General features: G+C 56.2%; 1 protein-coding gene across 2 annotated transcripts; it reads right to left on the bottom strand.

Annotated features, from left to right (window-relative positions):
• Window positions 1-309: 309 nt before the first annotated feature.
• POLR2E (RNA polymerase II, I and III subunit E) lies at window positions 310-9,936 on the bottom strand. Of its 2 annotated transcripts, XR_011073258.1 has the most exons (8): window positions 9,831-9,936; window positions 8,121-8,295; window positions 4,344-4,459; window positions 3,830-3,910; window positions 3,400-3,458; window positions 3,216-3,294; window positions 2,450-3,089; window positions 310-1,842 (listed from the first exon to the last, which is right to left on the bottom strand). XR_011073258.1 is itself a non-coding variant. In XM_068537429.1 (7 exons), the coding sequence occupies exons 1-7, from the start codon at window positions 9,885-9,887 to the stop codon at window positions 3,024-3,026; spliced, it is 633 nt and encodes a 210-aa protein (XP_068393530.1). In that variant the 5' UTR covers window positions 9,888-9,936; the 3' UTR covers window positions 2,446-3,023. The 2 variants fall into 2 exon arrangements, 1 of the variants encoding a protein (XP_068393530.1); XM_068537429.1 differs by lacking the exon at window positions 310-1,842 and having other exon boundaries at window positions 2,446-3,089.
• Between the last annotated feature and the right edge of the window lie 5,916 nt (window positions 9,937-15,852).

Below are 15,852 nucleotides of genomic sequence, written 5' to 3'. Positions count from 1 at the left end.
TTGCGTGAAAGCCAGCCCCTGCCTCCAGACCCGGGGGGCCCCACTTCCTGAAGCCCCGAGGCAGGCAGGCATCAGGACCAATCTCAAGGACTCAGAACAGGCTGTGCGTGGTGGCGCAGGCAGGCGGAACCGGTGCCCCAGCAACAAGCAGGGGACCCCAAAGGGGAGCTGGTGCCGCTGGATGGAGGGTGTAAGGGGCGTCCGCACCTCGCACCTGAGACCCCGCACCCGGGGACAGGTCTGTGCCCAGCCGGGAGACCAAGCACCCTAACCAGGAGCAGAAAGAATTTTCAGGGAATCAGTGAGTTGATTCTAGAATTCATTTGCAAGAATCAATACTCAAGAACAGCCAAGACAATTTTTTTAAACTGTAAATTATACATATTTACCATTTTTGACACTTTAAACTGCACAGTTCACAAGCACTAAGCACCTTCACATTGTCGTGCAACCATCTCCACCACGGTCTCCAGAACTTTCTCATCTTCCCAAAGGGAGACTCTGTCCCCGTGAAACCCTGACTCCCCATCCCCTCCCCCACCATCTGCTTCCTGTCTCTGTGGACTTGATTCCTCCAGGGACCCCTGTGAGTGGAATCGGACAGGATTCATCCGTCCGTGTCTGGCTCCTTTTGGCCAAGATGGTTTTGGAAAACGATGTATGTCTATCTGGGGCAAAGGGGAGACCTGTTCTCCTGTCAGATGTACTATAAAACTAAGATTTTTTTTTTTTTTTTTTAAGAAATTCACGTTCTTTTATTTATTTGTTTATTTATTTATGACTGTGTTGAGTCTTCGTTTCTGTGCGAGGGCTTTCTCTAGTTGCGGCAAGTGGGGACCACTCTTCATCGCGGTGCGCGGGCCTCTCACCATCGCGGCCTCTCTTGTTGCGGAGCACAGGCTCCAGACGCGCAGGCTCAGTAATTGTGGCTCACGGGCCCAGCTGCTCCGTGGCATGTGGGATCTTCCCAGACCAGGGCTCGAACCCGTGTCCCCTGCATTGGCAGGCAGATTCTCAACCACTGCGCCACCAGGGAAGCCCTAAAACTAAGATTTTAAAACCTAAATTCATCAATGGAAAAGAAGAGGATCTCAACACAGACCCATGTGGATCTGTGCGTTCACTACGAGAGTGGCAACTCAAGGCAGTGAGGAGAGCACCTCTGGTTCTTCACTAAACAGTGTCAAGACCGCTGTCTGGGGGACAGTGACAGCCCCAAGTCATAACGATGCCCAGAAGTAAATCCCAGCATTCGAGTCCTATGTATAAAGGCTACAAGGGGCTAGCTAAGAAATACAAAAAGTGGGAAAACATTTTTGTAAAGCGTATATATCTAATAAGGGACCTGAGCCTAGAACATATAAAGAACCCCTAAAACTCAGCAGAGACAAATAACCCAGTTAAACAAGGGGCAAAGGACCTGTGCACAGACATGTCTCCGAGATGACGGGCAGGGGGCCAGCGAGCCGGGGAAAGGGGCTCACCACCCTCAGCACCAGGCATGTGAATCTGAACCACAGCGACTCACCCCCGAGCCGCGAGAACCAGCGTTGGTGAGGAGGGGGAGACGCAAATAGGAACCCGGGCAGCCGCAGCGGAGACAGCCTGTCTCTCCAAAAGAAACAAGAGCTTCTGCAGGACCTAGCAATTCTACTCCGAGGCACACCCACAGCCAGAGAAATAAACACAACCACACCACCTCGTACCTGGACGCCCACAGCAACATGCCGCACAGTCGCCAACAAATGGAAACAGTCTGTGTCCATCAACTGAAGAATGAACATGTCCCTCCACACACGGGAGCATCACTCGGCCGTGAAAAGGGGTGAAGCCCTGACACTCCTACAACAAGGACGGACCCTGAGAACACGATGCTCAGCGAGAGAAGCCAGACACAGAAGGACACGATGTGTGATTCCACTGATGGGAAACGTCCAGAACAAGCAAATTCCACAGAGACAGATTCGTGGTTGTCAGGGGCTGGGGAGGGGGTGGGGGTGACTGCTGACAGGGACAGGCTTTCTTTTTAGGAGGGTGGAATATTCCAAAATTGACTGTGGTGATGGGTGCCCGATTGTGCATGTACTAAGAATCATGGAACCATACACTTTTAATGGGTGAACCATACACTTTAAATGGGTGAACTGTATGGTATGTAAATCCTACCTCAACGAAGCTATTAAACAAAAACACAGACAACTGCGCTTAGCCTGGGTAGGAGGCCTCTGAAATTAGTAGAGGGAAAACGGGGTAGTTTGATCCCAAACTTCTATGCAAGAAAAGCACCAAGAAGCAAAGCTGAAGGCGGCACTGGAGCCCCTCCCTCACAGCTCCACCAGGGGGAAGTGGGCCGAGACCCCGTTGAGGGGCCAGAAGCCCGAGCAAGGCTGCTCACAGCAAACCGGGTAAACATTCCACCTTGGTCTTTCAGACAAGTGAACTTACTTACTCAAGATATTTTTAATTCTTTAAGATACCCAGCATTCCGTAGCAATCGGTCTCACTCCCCGCTGCCCTCGGAGCTCACAGACGGGCAGCATCAGGGCCACTGTGGGGGGGACACGGCGACGGAAGGCCGGGAAGAGCTGGGGGCCACCCTGCGGTATCCTGTCCCCTCCCGAGGCACCGTCAGGTGGGATCCAGGGTGGGGCTCAGCGTCCAGGAGCCCAGGAGAGGCCACGGGGACCCTCATGCCAGGAAAGGCAGGCCCAAGGCGGGCCACCATAGGGCCCAGGGGAGCAGAGGCAAGGTTCCCAGGAGGAGCGGACTCCCCCGGGCAGCCGGCCACCACGCACGCTCCCGGACTGGTGGGTGGTCACAGCCCATCTTTCCGTCCCCCAGGGGACTTGCTGAGAGAGAGGGGGCGGCCAGCAGTGTGACCCGTCTGTCGCATGAGCTGGGCACGCAGGCTGGATGTGAGCTCCCTCCAGAACACGTTAACAGGCGGGGCTCACTCACAGGGCTGGGACGGCTGCCCACACCCGGCCCTCAGCGCCCTCTTGCCTCATCTGTCTGTCGGGCTGCTACTGTACCAGCCGGTAGGTGATGTACCTGCCTGCGGTCTCGCTGGGCCGGATGATCTTCACCACCTGCAGAGGCAGGAAAGCAGGTGGGCTGGCTCCCGGGACCCGGGGTCCCTCCTGCCCTGCTCAGAAGCCTGGGCTCTGAAGGGGGCTGGAGGTGGGCCCAGCTCCTCCCTGGGAGGCGCTTCTCACCTGCCCTCGCTTTATCCCAAAGTAACGTGCCACGGGGTCTCCCGCCTGGATCCTGGGCAGCTGGTTCTCTCGGAGTTTACTGAGAAGCAGGTCAGGGAAAAGGCCTCGCTGGACTGACTGGGGGCGTTGTGGGGAGAGGTGTAGGGGAGAGGAGCCGGGCCCGGCCGGGGGCCAGAAAGGATACTACCGGGCCAGCAACTCCGTCACCTCCTCCTTGGTCATGACAACGTGCTCTGGGACCAGCTGCGAGAAGAGAACCTGGTCTCCACAGGGCTGCGACAGACCCCACAGGCCCTCCAGAGAAGGGGTGCGGCGTGGGCCCCAGGCGTCTGCGCAAGTCCTGACTCCACACTGGGATGGGGGCCCTGGAGCCTACACCCCTAGCTGTGCAGATGGGACGCAGGGCACAATCCCGGGGCCCCGAGGCTCCTGGGGACATGCAGATTCCACCCACCCCAAGCTCCTGACTCTGCAGGCTGGGTGGGCCTGGGAACCTGCCCTCCTAGCAAGGCCCCAGCTGCTCCTGGCCCAGGGGCCACACACTGAGACCCCGCCCCACCTTCTCTCCACCATGAAGGGGCTCCCGGGTCTCCAGTCTCGTCCCCCACCCCTACCTCATGCTCCGTGATGTTGATGAGCAGCTCCTGCTGCAGAAACTGCTCCAGGATGTACTTGGGGGCCATGTCGACCAGGGACTGGAAGAGACGCCGACCCTCAGGCACAGCCGAGGCGGCCACCCGCCCCCTGCGCTGGCCCCGGGCCCGCCCACCCCGCCCTTCCTTGCAGGCAGCTGGCACCCGGGAAGCTGTGCGGGTCCCGCGTCACACATCAGGAAAACCCACCCCAGTGGGTAGGGTTTCCACTTGGGGAGAAGCCCACCCCGCCCCTCCCAGGCATTCAGCACATTACCGAGGCCTCAGTCTCATCGCAAGAAGCGTGAGGGCCCGTCTGTCAAAATGCTCCCAGGGTTGCCGGGAGCTGGTGCGGCAGCCCCTCCCTGGACCCCACAGCCTGTGTTCCCTTGTCCGCACGGGGACAAAGGTGCTCGCCAGCTGCCCATCCCAACCACCAGCCTCCACTCAGGCCAGTCCAACCCACAGCCGGGGACCAGAGGCGGCGGGCACCCACCTGCTTGGCGGAGGGCGTCATGCCCTGCTGTACCACGATGAGGGCCCGCGTGATGTTCTCCTCCTGCATCCGCTGGCAGTACACCTTGATGGTCTTGATGCCCACCTTGGGCTCCTCTGCAGACCGAGCACAGGCTGGTGGACGCTGGGCACCGCCCCCCGGGTTCTAGCCCACCCCTGCCAAGGTGCTGCGGTGCCGCTCCCCCGCTGAGGCCTCGGCCTCCTGTTTGCAGAGTGAGAACCGGGCTGCCGGTCCCAGAACGGGGCGCTGGCTGCCTGCATGTCACGTGGGAGCTGAAAGGTGCCCTGGGCCCTGGACCTAAGGGACCTCTTTCTGGAAGTGGGGTCTGGGAGTCTGGGTCTGCTCAGTGCCTCAGCGGTTCTGAGGTTCGGGAAGTCCCAGACTAAGCAGTTTGTTTAGTCCGGGGGCCCACGAGACCAGGGCTGGGGTGTTCGGAGGTGAGTGGAGGCGAGACGACCCGGGGAGCACGGTCCCAGCACGGAGACAGCCCACCCAGCTCCTCGCTGCCAGCACCGGGGGTCCTCACGGTCTCGGCAGCGCACAGGGCCTGGGGCCTGTCACGAGAGAACGGCTGGACCCTAGGAGCCCAGCAGGTCGGCGGCTGGGGCAGCCCCAGAGTCCGTGTGCAGCACGTCCGCTGCCTCTCGCCGTTCTCCTCACACCCCACTCCACCGACCGGCAGTGCCCTGTCCCCGAAGTCCCTCTGTTGGAGTCCTGACCCCCAGGAACCTCAGAATGAGACTGTGTTTGGAAATGGGGTCTTTAAAAAAGTAATTACGGTAACACAAGGTCGTGAGGCTGGGGTCCTTAAGAGATCAGGACACAGATACACAGGAAGGGACGAGCATGTGAGGACACAGGGAGAAGACGGAGGTCTACACACCAACGAGAGGCCCCCAACACTGGGAGAGAAGCACTGTCTGTTTATGCCCCTGGTCTGTGGGGTTTTGTTACAGCAGCCGTGCAAACTAACACAGGCAGGGACCTCAACCCTGTGCCACGGCCCATCTGAGAGAGCAGGACACCCCCACTGTCAGTAAAGACCAGGAAGTGAGGTGGCCCCACCCCCGAGATGGCACCACGGGAGGCACGTGCTTAGGCACCAAAGTCTACAATAAATACGCTTCACACACAGGGGACACTCTTCTTAAAAGTGCCACCTAGATTCATCCCAGGGTCACAAGGATGGTTCAACATATGCAAATCAATGTGATACACCACATCAACGAAAGGAAAGACAAAAACCACACGACTGTCTCAACAGATGCAGAAAAAGCATTTGATAAAATTCAGCATCCGTTCATGATAAAAACTCTTATGAAAGTGGGTATAGAGAGAATATATCTCAACATAAAAAAGCAATTCATGGATCCGCAGCTAAGACCCGGCACAAATTACCCATGACATTTTTCACAGAACTAGAACAAATACTCTTAAAATTTACATGGAACCATAGAAGACCCAGAATTGCCAAAGCAATCCTCAGAAAAAGAAAAAAGCAGGGGGCATAACTCACCCAGACTTACAATAATACTACAAAGCTACAGTTTTCAAAACAGCATGGTATTGACACATAAACAGACATGGATCAATGGAACAGAATAGAGAACCCAGAAATAAACCCACACACCTATGGTCAATTAATCTTCGACAAAGGAGGCAAGAATATACAATGGGGAAAAGACAGTCTCTTCAGCAAGTGCTGTTGGGAAAGCTGGACAGCCACATGTAAATCCATGAAGTTAGACACTCCCTCACATCATATACAAAAATAAACTCAAAATGGCTCAAAGATTTAAATGCAAGACATGAGGGGACTTCCCTGGTGGTCCAGTGGTTAAGAATCTACCTTTCAATGCAGAGGACGTGGGTTCGCTCCCCGGTCAGGGGACCAAGATCCCACACGCCGCAGGGCAACTAAGCCCGCGCACCACAATAGAGGGCTCACGCACCTTAGCTAGAGAGCCTGTGTGCCGCAAACCACAGAGCCCACGCGCTCTGTAGCCTGCATGCCACAACTACAGAGCCCACGCACCCTGGAGCCTGCATGTTACAACTAGAGAAGAGAAAACCTGCATGCCACAACTAGAGAGAAGCCCGCGCGCCGCGCTGAAGAGCCCGTGCGCTGCAATGGAAGATCCCGCATGCCTCAATGAAGATCCCACGTGCTGCAACTACGACCCGACGCAGCCATAAATAAATAAACAAACAAATAAATCTTAAAAACAAACAAACAAAAACAACTAAAAACAGAGTTGCCATATGACCCAGCAAGCCCACTCCTGGGCATATATCCAGACAAAACTATAATTCAAAAAGATACATGCACCTCAGTGTCATAGCAGCACCATTCACCATTGCCGAGACATGCAAACAACCTAAATGTCCAGATGAATGGATAAAGAAGATGTGGTACATATATACAATGGAATACTACTCACCCATAAAAAAGAATGAAATAATGCCATTTGCAGCAACATGGATGGACCTAGAGATTACCAAACTACGCCAAGTAAGTCAGAAAAAGACATATATCATATATCACTTATATGTGGAATCTAAAAAAATGATACAAATGAGCTTATTTACAAAACAGAAAGACTCCCAGACATAGAGAACAGATGTGTGGATGCCAAGGGGATGGGGGGTGGGGGAGGGATGGATTGGGAGTTTGGGGTTAACAGATACCAACTATTATATGTAAGATGGATAAACAAGGTCCTACTATATAGCACAGGGAACTATATTCAGTATCCTGGAATTAAACCATAGTATAAAACAATGTGAAGGGCTTCCCTGGTGGCGCAGTGGTTGAGAGTCTGCCTGCCAATGCAGGGGACACGGGTTCGAGCCCTGGTCTGGGAAGATCCCACATGCCGCGGAGCAACTGGGCCCGTGAGCCACAACTACTGAGCCTGCGCGTCTGGAGCCTGTGCTCCGCAACAGGAGAGGCCGCGATAGTGAGAGGCCCGCGCACCGCGATGAAGAGTGGCCCCCACTTGCCGCAACTGGAGAAAGCCCTCACACAGAAACGAAGACCCAACACAGCCATAAATAAATTAAAAAAAAAAAAAAAAATGTGAAAAAGAACATATATATATGTATGTATATATATTTATAACTGAGTCACTTTACCGTACAGCAGAAATTAACACAACGTTGTAAATCAACTGTACTTCAATAAAATACATTTTTAAAAAAAGTGCCACCTGGGTCTGTTGAACAAGCATTTTCTGCCCACCCCTTTGATTCAAGGCACTGGGGTGGGCCCCCAAGGTGCTCATGACCCAACATGGCCCCCTAACCTTTGGGGCTTTAGAGCCAGGCTGCCTCAGTGTAGGACGTGCAAAGACAGAGGAACACAGGGGTCCTGGGACACCCTTCGTGGTGGGGGGGTTGTCTTCACTCAACCCGGGGCTCAGAGGGGGTTCCCAAAGAGGAGGCACTTGAGCTCAGTCACCAGGGACGAGAAAGGGCAGGAGTCCTGCAGCAGCGCAGGAAGGGCAAGCGCTGGGAGCAGAAGCTGGGCTGATGGGTGGGGGCAGGGAGGACCCAGGGGCCCAGCTGGGAGGCCTGTGATAACCTTGATCGGAGAAAAGGGTTGAGGAAGAGAGAATGGGGAAGGTGACCGAGAAGAGGAAGCTGGAAAAGGAGTCCCCACAGCAAGGAGGGCGAGGGGGCAGAAGGATGAGAGCAGGCAGACTCTGGGTCACAAGGCACGTGGTTGCTACGAGCTGGCCCTGAGCTGCCCCTCACCTGGGAAGAAGACGAACATCTGGTCGGTGGGGTCATCGTTGTGGGCCACCAGCACCGTGAGATCTGTGCGCCGAGGCCGCCCTTCACTGGGCTTGTCCCCAAACTGGGCCTTGAACTCCTCCAGCGTCTGGTCCAGCTCATCCTGGGTCACCAGGTAGCCACGATCGTGGCACAGCTGCGAAGAGAAAGGACCAGGTGACCCCAGGGCGGAGGGGGGACGGCAGCAAGAACTCGGGGTAGGCGAGGCCGCTGCGGAGGAGACCGGGACAGAGCTGGGACGTGAGGAGGGCTGGTGAATGCAGAGTCAGGCCCCAGGGTCTGGGGCAGACAGGGACAGCTGGCTGGGAGGGTGCTGCTGGGCTGGTTGGGCAGACGCTGGTTGGAAAACCAGGCAAAGGCCTGAGGGTCAGCAGTTCTAGGTCCTGCCTCAGAAACTGGGGCTCTTTGAGTGCGTGGACTAGATGAGGACCCAGAGAGAGAAAGGAAGGTTGGAATCGCTACCCAGCCCAGCCCTGCCCGCACCCCCTTTCCTCGGCCTAGTCTCCCTCCAGAGCCCTGGGTCTCCTTTCCCAGGGGCCCCCGATACTGTCAACCAGAAGCACAGTTGCTCCGGCCCTGTCTTTGGGCAGCTCTGCAAAGCGGCAAAGAGGCTGGGGGCCACCACCCGGCCTTAGCCCAGCAGGATTCCTGGGAGGGTGGGTGCTCTTGATCAAGGCCGCAAGCCTCCGTGGCATCACATTGGCCCCCTCCCACGGGGTGGCTTAAAGAACGAGGCACACAGACAACACTGGTATGACTCGGACCCGGCCTGAGTAATTCAAAGTTGGTGGCTGAGACATCTAAGTAGCCACCAGACAGCGGTCGTCCAGCCCACCAGGGTTCCTTCCACCCCCAGGACCCCGAGATTCTGCGTTATGCACTTGAGGTGGTGCCGATAAGACAGTCTGGGACCTGGGACCTTTTGCTGAAGCCTTTGCACCTGGGCAAATGTCTCCTCCAGCAACAGAAAACCCAGAAACGATATGTAAGGGACTAGAAATAACTATGCACATGCGCAATTGGGGCAAACAAGGACCAAGATACAAAAAGGCCAAGAACCCAACTGCCACTTCTGAGGAGCCAGGAGCAAAAGCAGGGTATTGGGCATGATCCCTGCACACAGCACCACCAAGGGGGTGGGCAGACCCCTCCAAGCCACCCCTCCGGCCTGACCCCTGGACCCGCCCCCACCCTGACCCCATTTAAGGGACCAGCTCGCCCTCCTTGGAGCAAGGGCACCTGTTGCTTGTTCTCGCTATTTCGTGCTGCAGCACAAACTCCAATAAAGCCTTGCCTGAATTTCTCGTCTGGCCTGCTATCAATTTCTACTGATTAAGGAATTCAAGAACCCCGATAAATAACATCAGAACCTTCCATGGACACAAACACGCGTCGGCCTAGCGTCTGCCGTCCTCCCTCTCTCCAGCTCGAGCGAGACCCTGACCCCCTCCCGGGGGGCTCTTGGACTCGCGACTCCGTCCCCCGCAAACCCCCGCCCCGGGGGCCCCGCCTGAGCCCGACCCCTCCGCTAGAGCCGCGCGGCCGGGGGTGGGGAGGCTCATTCCTACCTCCGGGCCTCGCACCCGCCGTCCGCGCCCCGGCTGCTGCGTGCCCGGCTCGCCTGGGGGAGCGAGGCTCGCTCTCACCGCGTTCGCCAAGCGCGCTGCTCACCTGCATGATGGTCTTGCGGATCTTCCACAGCCGATAGGTCTCCTCCTCGTCGTCCATGACTGCCGCCGCTTGCACTCCCTGCGCCTGCGCCCGGCAGCACCCGCGCCCACTGCGCCTGCGCCGAGCCCCGGTCAGGCCCCCTCACGTCGCCCTCCCCTTGCAGGGCTGTCGCCGGCGAATGCCTGAATGCAGCGACCTTGGGGAGCGGCAGCGCCAAGGGCAGCCCGAGCCTTACTAAAGCGATGGTTGGCTGCGCGAGAAGCGTGCGACCAGCACCGCCACCCGCGCCTCGGAAGTTCTCGCGAGGCTTTGACCGCAAGGCCCCTCGGGAGTTGTAGTTTCCGCTCAGTGCCCGCCTGGGAGGGCCGTTTAGAATCCAGAGAACAGAGGCGAGGTGTGGGCGGGGAAACTGAGGCCTTGACGGGGTTAGGGGTCTGCTCAGCTCCCGGGGACCGTCGGGCGGCCTAAGAGGCGCTCCATGAGTGTTTGTGCATCCAATTGTAAGGGGTTTTCTCAGTTGGCTCAGGGCTACATGCAACTTAATGCCCCCGAGCCTCAGTTTCCCCTCTGTACAATGGAAATAGTGTCCCCATTTTAGAGGGTTAGCTGGGGACCTAAGGAGATGGTCGTACTTGGGAGGAGCTTGGAATAGTTCCTGGTGCTTATGAAATGCTCCCACCTCTGTCTTCCCCCTCTCCTGTCCCGTGAGCCCCAGCCCAGCCCCTGCCTGGATACCCCACAGCCCCCAAGACTGTGCATGTTTTTACAGTCCGCATCTGCCCCTGCCCCCGAGTTCGTACAGGAGGTTTGCCCACCCCTGCCGAGCCCAGTGCCCCAGCATTGGTAACTTCTCATTCAGTAATGCATTCATTCAATGATTCAATGTTTAATGAGCAACCACAGGGACAGTGAACAAAACAGGCCAAGCACCCTTACATGTCAGGGAGAGACAGGACAGAAGCAGTGAACATAATAAGTAAATGAGAAAGTATGTTAGACGGTGACAATGCTGTGGAAGAAGAAATAGAGCAGGCTGAGGGAGACGGGAGGTTTGCAGTCCCAAATGGGGTCAGGGAAGGGAATTCCCTGGCGGTCCAGTAGTTAGGACTCCGTGCTTTCAGTGCCGAGGGCCCAGGTTTAATCCCTGGTGGGGAAAACTAAGATCCCACAAGCCGCTCGGCCAGAAAAAAAAAAAGAAAAAAAAAATGTGGTCAAGGAAGTTTCCAGCAAAAACCCAAAGGGTGAGAGGGTAGGAGCCGTGGGGATGTCTGGAGGAAAGTGTATCAGGCAGGGGTGCAGTGTGTGCAAAGGCCCTGAGGCTGGACCATGCCTGGTTGTGTTGGCAGCAAGGAGGCCGGTGGTGGGGGAGGGGTGGCAGAAGAGGTCAGAGGGTCAGGTGGGGCATATCCTGGGAGGCCTTGCTGGTTGGGTTGAAAAGTTCAGGTTTGCAGCCATTTTCAGCATCTCCACGGGGCAGAAGCAGGGAGACCAGGCAGGGGGCTGGGGAAGACCGTCCTGGCCAGAGATAGGTATGGCTCCAAGGGAGGGGCAAGCAGCGGGCAGGTCCAGGGTGTCCGGAGGGCAGTGCCCACAGGATCTGCAGGTGGACGGGACGTGGAGATGAGAGACGCAGAGGCGGGCAGAGGAGGGAGAGCGACTGCGGTGGGAAGGTGTGGGGCGGCTCGGGAGGGGGTCCTTGGACGTGGTGAGCTTGGGGCTCCCAGGGGACCCTAAGGGGAGACATCCAGGGGGCAGTGGGATACAAGTCTGGAACTCGGGATGAGCTTGGAGTGGAGACAGACGTGGGTGTTGTGGGTGTACAGTGGAGACAGGAGCTGGGAGCCTGGATGAGATCACTGAGCAGATCGGATGCCAGGCACGAGGCTTGCCTACCTTGTTCAGAGGCCGGGAGGAGGGGAGGGAAGAGCAGAAGGTAGAGGGGTGTGGCCACCTGGGCTCCAGTCCTGACTGTGTGACCCGGGCACGTTACTTAATCTCTCTGTGCCTCGATGTCCCACCCAACTTGTAGAACAGGGACAAGAACAGCGCCCACTGCATAGGTACTTGGCTGATGATTGCAGCGCTGGCAATACTTAAGTGCTTCTTAAATAGAATAGAGGGACTTCCCTGGCGGCGCAGTGGTTAAGAATCCGCCTGCCAACACAGGGACACGGGTTCGAGCAACTAAGCCCGTGCGCCCCATCTACTGAGCCTGAGCTCTAGAGCCCGTGAGCCACAACTACTGAAGCCCGTGCGTCTAGAGCCCATGCTCTGCAGCAAGAGAAGCCACCACAATGAGAAGCCCGCGCACTGCAACAAGAGTAGCCCCCACTCGCCACAACTAGAGAAAGCCCAGGCACAGCAACGAAGACCCAACGCAACCAAAAATAAATAAGTAAATGAACATTAAAAAAAAAAAAAAATACGGGGCTTCCCTAGTGGCGCAGTGGTTGAGAATCTGCCTGCCAATGCAGAGGACACGGGTTCGAGCCCTGGTCTGGGAAGATCCCACATGCCGCGGAGCAACTAGGCCCGTGAGCCACAATTACTGAGCCTGCGCGTCTGGAGCCTGTGCTCCGCAACAAGAGAGGCCGCGATAATGAGAGGCCCGCGCACTGCGATGAAGAGTGGCCCCCACTTGCCGCAACTAGAGAAAGCCCTCGCACAGAAACGAAGACCCAACACAGCCATAAATAAATTAATAAATAAATAAAAATTGTATATAAAAAAAAAAAAATAGAGGGTGGGTGGAAGCCAGGTGTCCATGAGCCCAGTGAAGCAGCTGTTGGAAGGAGGAGGGACGGAGCAGCCATCAAAGCAGGTCTGAGGATTGAGCAGGGGATTGGCCAAGGGGACACTGTTTGTGACCGCAGAGAGCAGATCCAAGGAGGGGGCCCGGCTGGGGGAGGCGTTTATGGGAGGAAAGGTATTGGAGATGTGGATGTAGCAGGGGGGACAGGGAGAGGGTCCAGAGTGGGTTTAAGACAGGACAAAGGGTGTCTGTCTAGGTGATGGGCAAATCTGGGTGGGGGAGGGGGCAGAACTGCTGGAGGATCCAGAGGGTGGCCTAAACGGTAAGGGGGGAGGGCCCAGGTGCGAGTGACAGGGGACATTAGGTAGCCTTGCTGTTCTTGGGGGCAGGGAAGAGAGAGGAGAAAGGGCTCACAGTAGCAGGCGGGCCCAACCCCAAGGCCCATGACTCGGAATCCTGCCTGTGACCGTGTGGCCTCAGCAACAGCACATGGAGTGGCAACTTTCTCCTTGGAACCTCGCCACCATGCAGCCCAAGTGGCAGAGTCCAAGGTTCAGAAATCAGGCCACTGGGCTTCCCTGGTGGCGCAGTGGTTAAGAATCCCACCAGTGCAGGGGACACGGGTTCGAGCCCTGGTCTGGGAAGATTCCACATGCCATGGAGCAACTAAGCCCGTGCACCACAACTACTGAGCCTGCGTGTCACAACTACTGAAGCCCGCGCCTAGAGCCGTGCTCCGCAACAAGAGAAGCCACTGCAATGAGAAGCCCACACACCGCAACAAAGAGTAGCCGCTGCTCGCCACAACTAGAGAAAACCCGCGCGCAGCAACCAGGACCCAACGCAGCCATAAATAAATAAATAAATAAAATAAAATTTTAAAAAGTTATATATGTATAACTGAATCACTTTGCTGTACAGCAGTAATTAACACAACTTTTAAATCAACTATACTTCAATAAAATAAATGTTTAAACAAAAAAGAAATCAGGCCACCACCCTCACACTCCTGGGTGGGGATGTGAGATGGGCCAGTGGCTGTGGGAAAGTCTGGCAGCTCCTCAAACAGTTACACAGAGTTACCATGTGACCCGGCAGTTCCACTCTGAGGTGCATACCCAGCAGAAATGAAAACATATGCCCACACAAATACTTGTACAGCGTTACAAAGCCAAAAGGTGGAACAACCCATCAATGGACAAATGGATAAACACAATATGGTCCATTCATATAATAGGATATTACTCTGCATGAAAAGGAGAGAAGCACTGACACACACTACAACATGGATGAACCCTGAAGATGTGATGTTCAGTGAGAGACACCAGACACAAGAGGCCACATAGTACATGATGTGAAACGTCTAGAACAGGCAAATCCACAAAGAGTGGATTCATGGTTGTCAGGGGCTGGGGGAGGGGGCTGGAGAAGACTGGTAATGGGGACAGGGGGTTACTTTTTGGGGTGCTGAATGATATAAGCCAGTCACAGAAAGTGAAGTACTGTCTGATTCTACTCATAGTAGGTCCCTAGAGAAGTCAAATTCATAGAGACAGGAAGTAGACGGTGGGGGCCAGGGGCTGGGGGTTGACTACAAATGCGGATGGGGTTTCTTTCTGGGGTGATGAGAATGTTCTAGAATTAGATAGTGGTGATGGTTCCACAACATTGTGAATATACTAAAAATGACTTAATTGTACACTTTGGTTAAAATGGTGAATTTATGTTATATGGATTTTAACTCAATTAAAAACATTTTTTTTTTCTAAGAAGAAATCAGGCCCTGGTTCCGGAAAGGCCTCTGGCTGGTGGGCAACTCAGCGTCCCCACTGGGGGACACAGGCACTTTGGCCACCACAGGGAGCCTCGCTGGAGCCTTGAGACTTCCCCAAGATTCCACTGCTCCTCTGCAAAGTGGGGAAAGTGTGGAAAAGCGGTGAAACCCAGGCACAAATCCCTACCAGAGCCAGTGGGACCACAGTGGGCAGCTCATCCTGCCAAGTTCTGCTCTTATTGTAACTGGCCTGAAGTCAGGAATGGGGTGAGGTCTTGCTCCATCTCTCCCCCTCGGTGGGTTCCAAGGGGAGGGAAGGTCGCCCTGAGCTGTTTTTCTGCAAACCCTCAAGTAAATAGTCAGCCGGTGGCCATCTTCACGACAAAGTTACAGATCCCAACTGAAGGGAAACTGGGAACAGCTGAGGCTTCCCAAGGGCCACTCAGACTCACCAGTGTGGCCTGACACCCAGTGCTGCCAGGGGGCGTGAGGGGGGGTTTCCTGAGAAGTGCGGCACCCAGTTGAGATAACGGGAGCTCCCAGCCAAGAAATGACTTCAGAACTCACCGGCCCCTCGTGACCAGGCTGAGAGGGAGAAGCACGTGAAGGCTATTGGGCAAGGAAGGAATGTAGCAACCTGGCCCCGGGGATCCTGTCCCCTTTGCCACCGAACTCGGCCGTCTAAGCCCTGGGTTGGCCTGGGTTGGGGCAGAGGGAGGGGGCTCGTTGTCTCCTCCAAAGGACCCCAGCCCCGAAAGCCCTGCCCCCTAAGCCTCTGCAGAAACGTTCACCGGGAGGGTCCAAGAAGGAGAGAGAAGTTCACGGGCGGCACAACACCCTCCTGGCCGCAGGTCAACGTCCAGCCACGGCTGGGGGTGGGGGCAGCCTGGCCGGTGTGGAATTCCGTGACTCAGGTCCCGAGAATGGGGTGGGTCTGCTCTCTGGGCGGTGGCCAAACGCCTGAGCCTCGAGTGGGAATGAGCTTGGAGCCAAGCCAGCGGGAGCCCCATCCCGAACCGCACGCTGTGTCACGTTGCAAATGACAACAGACCCCTCTGGGCTTGCTCTTTCCTTGCTAAACACACACCTGCGCGTCCTCCAGGAGAAAGGGGGCGGGACCACAAGGGTAACTGCTAACTGCCCTCCCCAGGGCTCACGTGTCACTTATATAAGCAGTTAAGGCGGCGGTGTCCAAGGGCGGCGACGCTCGGCTCTGTGCTGACGGCGCACCCTGCAGCAGGGACGCCGCCGTCCGGGGCTGTCGCCGCAGATGACCCGCAGGCCCTCGCAGCGACACCGCAGCCCGAGTGGGGGGACTCCGACACCGAGCGTGGTTTTATTTACATTAAAAACAAAACCCCAAAAACAGTTTTCAATGAGCTGGGGCGAGTTTTCTGAGAGTTCGAGCCAGCCCCCCCCACTCCTTCCCCACCCCTCCCCCTCCCCCCCGGCACGGGTTTCCAGTAGTATCTCAAGTTGTTGAGCATCCCTCAGTA

The sequence above is a fragment of the Eschrichtius robustus genome, chromosome 2 (assembly GCF_028021215.1).
Source record: "Eschrichtius robustus isolate mEscRob2 chromosome 2, mEscRob2.pri, whole genome shotgun sequence".
Taxonomy (NCBI): Eukaryota; Metazoa; Chordata; class Mammalia; order Artiodactyla; family Eschrichtiidae; genus Eschrichtius; species Eschrichtius robustus.
This window is presented reverse-complemented; position numbering and strand designations above follow the sequence as displayed.